Genomic DNA, 6,858 nt, shown 5'->3' with positions numbered 1-6,858 from the left:
AAAATGATCACGTGGCTATCTTCCAGAATGGTGTATAAAAATGACCATGCATCTATCTTCTAGAATGGTATACCAAAATGATCATGTATTCATTTTCCAGGATGAAATTAGGTTTTGTAGATTTTGTTTGGTGGGTGTGCGTTGCTGTTTAAATATATGTATTTTTTAATGAAATCATGGAATCTCAGTTAAAAATAAAATGGATTAGAGCTTCAATTTCACCGAGAAATTGGAACGAGTAGTTTTATTTGGTTGCCATTTAGGAGCTAGGAATAGCAAACAATGTACCAAATAACATGATCATAAATATTCCATCATGATTGCTGATGACTTGTTATTGTTAAGATATGGGGCTAATTCAAGAAGATGCAATTATCGACATGACTTGCAGAAGTCATTGCTCTATTTATTTCAGATTCTGTATTTCTAGTTTCTCTTCTGCACCATATGAAACTTACAGCAATAGGTTTTTTTCATTTTCAAGAGTTCAAGAGGATAATTACATCCGTATTGCTAACTTAAATCATGTGATACTTCACACCATTTTGTGAAGCTCGAGAACCACTTGCTACATCCACCACGAATAATCTTTCTAATCTCTTTGTGCCCCTCACTATCTTCCCCACAGTATTTCAATGTTTTTTGAGCTTGAGTGATACAAACATGGCAAAATTACCCAGCAATTAAAAAGCAAGACCCAATATGTAATTGTTCACATACAATAGGAGATGCATATGAATCATATCCCCACTAAATCAACTGATAGAAGTTTTTTTTTATCTACAAATGAGTGTGACTGTTGGAGCACGTGTAGTTTGGAAAAGAAGCTCGCTACTCTTTTGCTCTTGTTCTATTCTCCCAAAGGAACATTATATTTTGCCCACACGTTGTACTCAATGCTTGGGTTCAAACCAAAGAGTATGCTGAGAACTATACAACATTTTTAACAATATGATATGATTTTTTCTACTCCGAAAGGAACGTATTAACTGTCCACACGTAATCCACTGCTTGGGTTCAAGCCAGAGAGCATGCCAAGGACTATATTTGACATTTTTGACAACAATAAAAAGATTGGAGATGCTTTGAGATGATATCCTAAATAAGCAATGGATGTAGTCAACCAAAATGGGCAAAAATAAAGCACCACAAACAGTGATCGCTTACTCTAGCTAGGGTAGCAAAGGTAACTTAGACCAAGGCGTAGTGTAACTAGGGTCCTCTCATATTATAAGGGTTTCACCAATAAACGCCAATGAGGTCTCAGCATTTTCAGAATGTGGATTCAAATCTTCAAAACAAACATTCGCAAAGCATGAAATGATGGAAACAGCTAACAAAATGCAACAATAGATAAATACCACTACAAATCCAGAATAGATTAAACACCATTGAAGGAGGATCTCTTCTTATATTTGTTAATGGAACCACGTTGTCTGGACTTTTGAGTCCACCAGTTAAACGAGTAGATGAAAGAATAATAATATAAGCTACTATAAATATAATTGCTAATGTAGCTTCATGGTATGGTATTTTCCACAAATGATATGAGCAAACGCTGCAGAATGCCAAACCTTACAATCAACTACTACACTAATATGAATGGACTTTACTGACTTGCATTGCTCATAATTAAACCATCTGCCTTACAAAACCATGCAAGTATAAATCACAAAGCTCGTCACAGGAAAATTCATTTGTAAAACAACTTCTAAATGCCAGTGAAAGTTTTAGAAACCATTCCTGCAATGTTGGGAAATGCACAAACCAAAACTAAAAATCAAATTCTTAAGATACAATCATGAGGTAATGACAGATCAATCATGTTGCCCCAGTTACATTTTCATTAATGCCTGGATTTCTGATTCCAAATATTGAAGAATTTCTTCATTAATGCATCACATCTAGCCCCCTCATACCTCAGGAAAATGCAGACAAACCAACTTCAATATTTGTCATCAATATCCAAGATCAACGATTCGTGAAGTAGCTGTGGATTCAATGAACATGAGTTAACAATAAGACTCACTTCATGAAGAAGTTTCATCATTTGATCCTTAATGTCACAAGATGGTACATTTACATTGGAAGGCGAGGTCAGATTAGGAGGTTTAGTGTTGACAGTCAGTTTATTAGCTGTCAACTTGTCACGGCTGATTTGCTGATGTGACATTACAGGATCTGCTGGGATGCATGTGGTCATCACTGAATCAATTTCTTTCACATTTTCTTCTAGATTCTCAATGAATGGAGATTTTCCCCGATCATCCCTTCTACAAATGGTATGGTTTGAGGCAGATGTATTGCTAAATACAGGACTTTTTTGAGACCGAGAGAAGTGACGAAGCTTATATGATACCTCAGCTCCAAATATTCTGTTTTCTAATGCATACTTTAGTGCAGCTTCAGCATCCGAATTAAGCTTAAAGATCACCTGTGCAGCTGAAGTATTCTTGTACAGTCTAATACCTGCATTCTCTAGAATCCCAAATTGATTAAATGCTTTGTTCACCTGAGCTTCAGATGGCATCACGAAATCTTTTGGGAACTGCATGAAAAGCCCAAGTGAAGTTTCTGTGGCCTTAGCATCAGCTGTGCGCATAGGCATTTTCATATATGATGAGTCAGATGGATCTTTATTAGAATGATGTTGCTTCATATTCCTATACCCATGTCTCAAATCAGAGAACTTTCTTTTGCTCAGTTTTTCTCGAAAAGATTGTTCTATGCTTTTTGTTGTTGCTATCTCTTGTTCGACTTCTGATTTCTTTTTCCTTGCCGCTACAGCTAGCTCTTGTAGACCAGGTATTGAATTCTGAGGAGATAGGCATGGAGTGGTAACTCCTCGTTCTAGAAAAATAGAATCTTTACTGGTTTGCAAATCATATGTGTGGCTTTGAAGTTCCACATTCTCAATAGGACATTTCTGCTCTAGGTCTACTGTGCTGGACGGAATCCTCAAATTCAGCTTTTCCCTCATAGATGAAGGTTGTTTCTGTACTTCATTTCGCTCACAAGAAGATTCTTTAACATTGAATTTTGGTTTCACATGTTTCACACTGTGAGTTACAAGTTGTGCCTTGTCTAGTGCTTTTCGGTTCACTACAGCCCTGATCTCTGTAATACCATACCCTGAACTCTTCAAAAAGACATTATTGCGGAATTTTAAAATAGAAGATATTACTTCTTGCAGGGAGCTTCTTCTACTTGCATATCTCAAAGGATCTCTGGCGAGAACCTGTAGGCCCTGAACAATTCGAATAAGAGAATGCCCAAACTTCTTAGTGCCTGATTTGCCAGAGATTGAGGCCTCACTTCTGACATCAGAATCACATTGTTGTGGAGTTGAACTGTATGTTGCTTGACATTCAAGAAGCTTCATGTTACAGCTTTCAATCCTGTTCAGATTTTTTGCAACAACTTTCTCGTCCCGTTCCTTCAATCTATGCATGATGTTTGCCTGTCCATTGATTTCTCTTATTTCAGTTCTCATCTTCTTGGTTTTGCGAAGATTATCACCTTCTGATGGACACAACAGTTTTGTTCTCTTTTCTCCCTTAAGTATTTTCCTTTCCTTGCCACTTGATGGTTCTATCACTGTAACTGGTGATAGATCAATATCATATTTTTTTAAGCCCTCGATATATTCTGATTCCTTGAACTCTCGCAGTACACCAGGTACAGATTTATTACTCCCTTGAGAATGATCTTCGAAGGTTTTGCCAGCAGTTGGCAGCTTTGCTGTGGAAAGAACAAATCCTGCAGGGGAAAACAAGGGCTTTGCTTGCTTTTCTCGTTTTAGTATTTTCTCATGCTTCTTGTTCATTACTTTGGATGGATAACCTGTAATGTCAAGAAATGCCTCTCCATCACTACCAATATCCAAAGGAGCTGTCTCACTTTCCCCTAGATTTGCTAAATTTTTTGAGCTTTTCCCTCCTTCATACTCCTGCGAAGCAAGTCGCCAGTTGCTTCTACTGGAAGTTGCTTCCTTAACAGGACCGTCAGGACCTTCATACACCCTGTCCTTGTTTTCTACTAGTGTATCACCTTCTTCTGTCGATAAAATGGTTTCTTGTATCCTCAACTTTGGACAAACCTGACAATTCTTTAGAGCATCTTCGCTCAGCTGTGGCTTCTTCACTTTCATTCCTTTATCACTTACAGATTTATCCTTTTCACTCCAGTAAGGCTTCTTTGCTTCCTTCCTTTCCGCACATACTGCCTCTTCAACAGCTTCAACAGACGAAAACCTCCTCTTCAGAGTATCTTCTATGGCTTTTTCATTAGATTTATTATTTGCTATTTCAATATTGAGCAAATTTGACTTGTCAGAATTTACTAAAAATGAACGAGTGCCATACGCATGACCACAAATTTCTGAATATTCGACACTGAAGTTCTGTTGGTGGAAAGAACAGCATGCTGCAGTTTGGATGAATTCCAATACCGCTTTTGGAGTAAACATCACTCGACTCTGAGAGATATCTGGATGGTGTTCAATCTTCACACTATTCTGTATTCCTGCATTTGCATGTGGAAATGTATTCTTGCTATATAGGAGAACATTATGGCGTGAATGAGTGAGACCTAACTCACTCCTCCGGCAAACTTCATCTAGTGCTGCTGCAACTGCCCTAGAGAAGCTTTTCATATTAGTCTGTTTTACCTTCTGTTCAAAATTTGGCTTGAAGGCTATGAGTTGAGAATCCTTCAGCCAACCAAAAGTGCCATCACCAAAGAAGGCTACTAAAAGTCTTCCAGATTTCTGAGTCTTTTTAGCAATCGTTGAAGCATCTGAGGCATTGAAAATCTGTCCTGGCCACCAAGGATGAGACTTAACTTTGGCCCACACCAGATCACCTCTACTAAATCTAGAAGCCACATAATCAACCTTATCTCCAATACGCTTCCTTGGCTTAAATTTACCGTTGCATGCTTCACGATGTATGCTGCTTTCGCTTTTGAAATCAAAAGTACATTGATTTTCATCCTCTACAGAAGATATATTAATGTCATAGGAAACATCATCATCAGCCACCCCAACTTCAAATATTAGGCTTTGTTCTGTGGCCAGTTTTCCAAGAACAACGTCATCAAATGTTGGTAAAAGCGTATCATTGCCACTAGGTTCAAGAGTTTCCTTGTTCAAAGCTGCAAAATGTTTCTCTGTGGATTCTGTATCATTACTAAAAGCATCCAGAATAGTTGCATGTGATGTTTCCTGGGTGCATACATCCATGCAAATTAAAGACTTGGGATCCTCATTTACATTTTCAAGTTCTACATCAAAGTTCATTTTAATAATCTGACCACACTGTGCTCCTTTCTCTTGCTGGTAACTTCTAAGTTCACATAGCACGTTTGAAGACTGTGAATTATCTTTTGAGGGAATATTAGATAATTGAAGCATTTTTCTCTTCCCAGCAATTTCATTTGACAAGTTATTTGTGTAATCAATACCAACAACTGATGCCATGGATTTGTGTGCTTTCATATAGTTATCCTGTGGAAGGCTAATGTCAGTACTTATCAAATCCTCATTTCGTGGAAAATCAGCCAGGTCTTCATGAGTCACATTCTCAAGGTTCTTATCAACAACCGAAGCTGTCTCTTTGTGAGTGTTCATACAATTATTCTGTGGAACCTCAACTCCAGTGATTCTCATATTATCGTTTCTTGAAGAAATCGCAGATTCTTCAACATTCATATTCTCAAAGCTCATATCAACAGTTGAGGTTGTGGAGTTCTGAGTGTTCTTACGATCATCCTGTGGAATCACATTCTCAGCTTTTGGAAAAACAGCTGATTCTTCATTACTCAAAATTTCAAAGCTCTTATTAAGACCCAAGACGGTAGATTTGTGCATGTTAATAAAATTACCCTGGGAAATCTCATCTTCCGTAACTACCATATCCTCATTTCTTGGGGGAACAACTGATTCGTCAACACTCTTATCCTCAAGGCTCCCAAAGAAAAAAGACAACATAGCTTCTTTATCCATACATTCACTTCAACAATGATCAGACTTCAAACATCTTAAAGTCTCACCGGATATATGTGTTTTATCCTTGATGATTTACCTAGACAGAAAAGAAAACCCATTCAAAACTCTGAAATTTTCACTGTAAGCAGGCACTTAGTACAGCGTAAAACCTATTTATTACCTTACATCACACATATTTGCGCTTGCACTCAATTCATGAGTATGAATGAAGAAAACATTTCCAATGAATTCAACAGCACTTTCAGATATCCGTTAACACTAATTTGTAAGACAGAATCTGTGAGGAAAACCTGGATGCATGAGTAAACATAAGTCTGCAAATTTGGGAGTATAATCTGGAGGTTCTTTTTTCTGAGGGGAAAAAACTGTTCAATAACAAATTTAATGTACAAAACCTGTCTGCATGGAAAGCTGTGAAGCTAAATTTGAAGCAAAGAACGTCTTCAAGGGACTAGAATTGCTCTTCTCTGTTCTTCTCTCTTTGGCTCCGCTAAGGTTGAGATTTTCTTTTCTCAAATCTCTCCGGAGCTTCTGATTTTTTTTCTATTTTTTACGGTTGATCTAAAGACAAATTTGGTTTTAGAACAGAGACGAAACCCTAACAAATCGATCTTCACACAGACAGAAGGAAAAGCTTACCCTAAAGCAGGCGGGCGTGCGGGCGTGGCGGGCGCCGGGAAGGGGGGCAAGCAGATCGCGATGAAACAGGGACTGCTGCTCTGCAGCAGAAACAAAATCACGAACAAATAATTGTGGCGAGTTTTTTGCTGTGTTTTTTTTTTGGGGGAAGAACTCCAAATATTTTTTACTCCATAAATGTTGATTTCAGACCAATATCCATTTGTTTTTGT

General features: G+C 37.8%; 1 protein-coding gene across 2 annotated transcripts; it reads right to left on the bottom strand.

Moving 5' to 3' along the window:
- Positions 1 to 1,600: 1,600 nt before the first annotated feature.
- Positions 1,601 to 6,575, bottom strand: LOC147847580 (uncharacterized). 2 transcript variants are annotated; one of them, XM_087339027.1, is made up of 3 exons: positions 6,403 to 6,575; positions 6,168 to 6,297; positions 1,601 to 6,083 (listed from the first exon to the last, which is right to left on the bottom strand). In XM_087339027.1, exon 3 carries the CDS (start codon positions 6,002 to 6,004, stop codon positions 1,946 to 1,948), a length of 4,059 nt encoding a protein of 1,352 aa, XP_087195153.1. In that variant the 5' UTR covers positions 6,005 to 6,083; positions 6,168 to 6,297; positions 6,403 to 6,575; the 3' UTR covers positions 1,601 to 1,945. The 2 variants fall into 2 exon arrangements, with proteins under 2 accessions (XP_087195153.1, XP_087195152.1); XM_087339026.1 differs by having other exon boundaries at positions 6,168 to 6,284.
- Positions 6,576 to 6,858: the final 283 nt, after the last annotated feature.

Source organism: Azolla caroliniana, unplaced genomic scaffold, assembly GCF_043228905.1.
Source record: "Azolla caroliniana isolate FFs.n. ecotype wild unplaced genomic scaffold, voAzoCaro1.0.p SCAF_845, whole genome shotgun sequence".
NCBI lineage: Eukaryota > Viridiplantae > Streptophyta > Polypodiopsida > Salviniales > Salviniaceae > Azolla > Azolla caroliniana.
The sequence above is the reverse complement of the archived record's forward strand: the minus strand, read 5'-3'. Positions and strand labels throughout refer to the sequence as shown.

Coding starts and splice junctions, on each gene's coding strand:
- LOC147847580 (XM_087339027.1), bottom strand. CDS start 6,004: ATGGATAAAGAAGCTATGTTGTCTTTTTTCTTTGGGAGCCTTGAGGAT.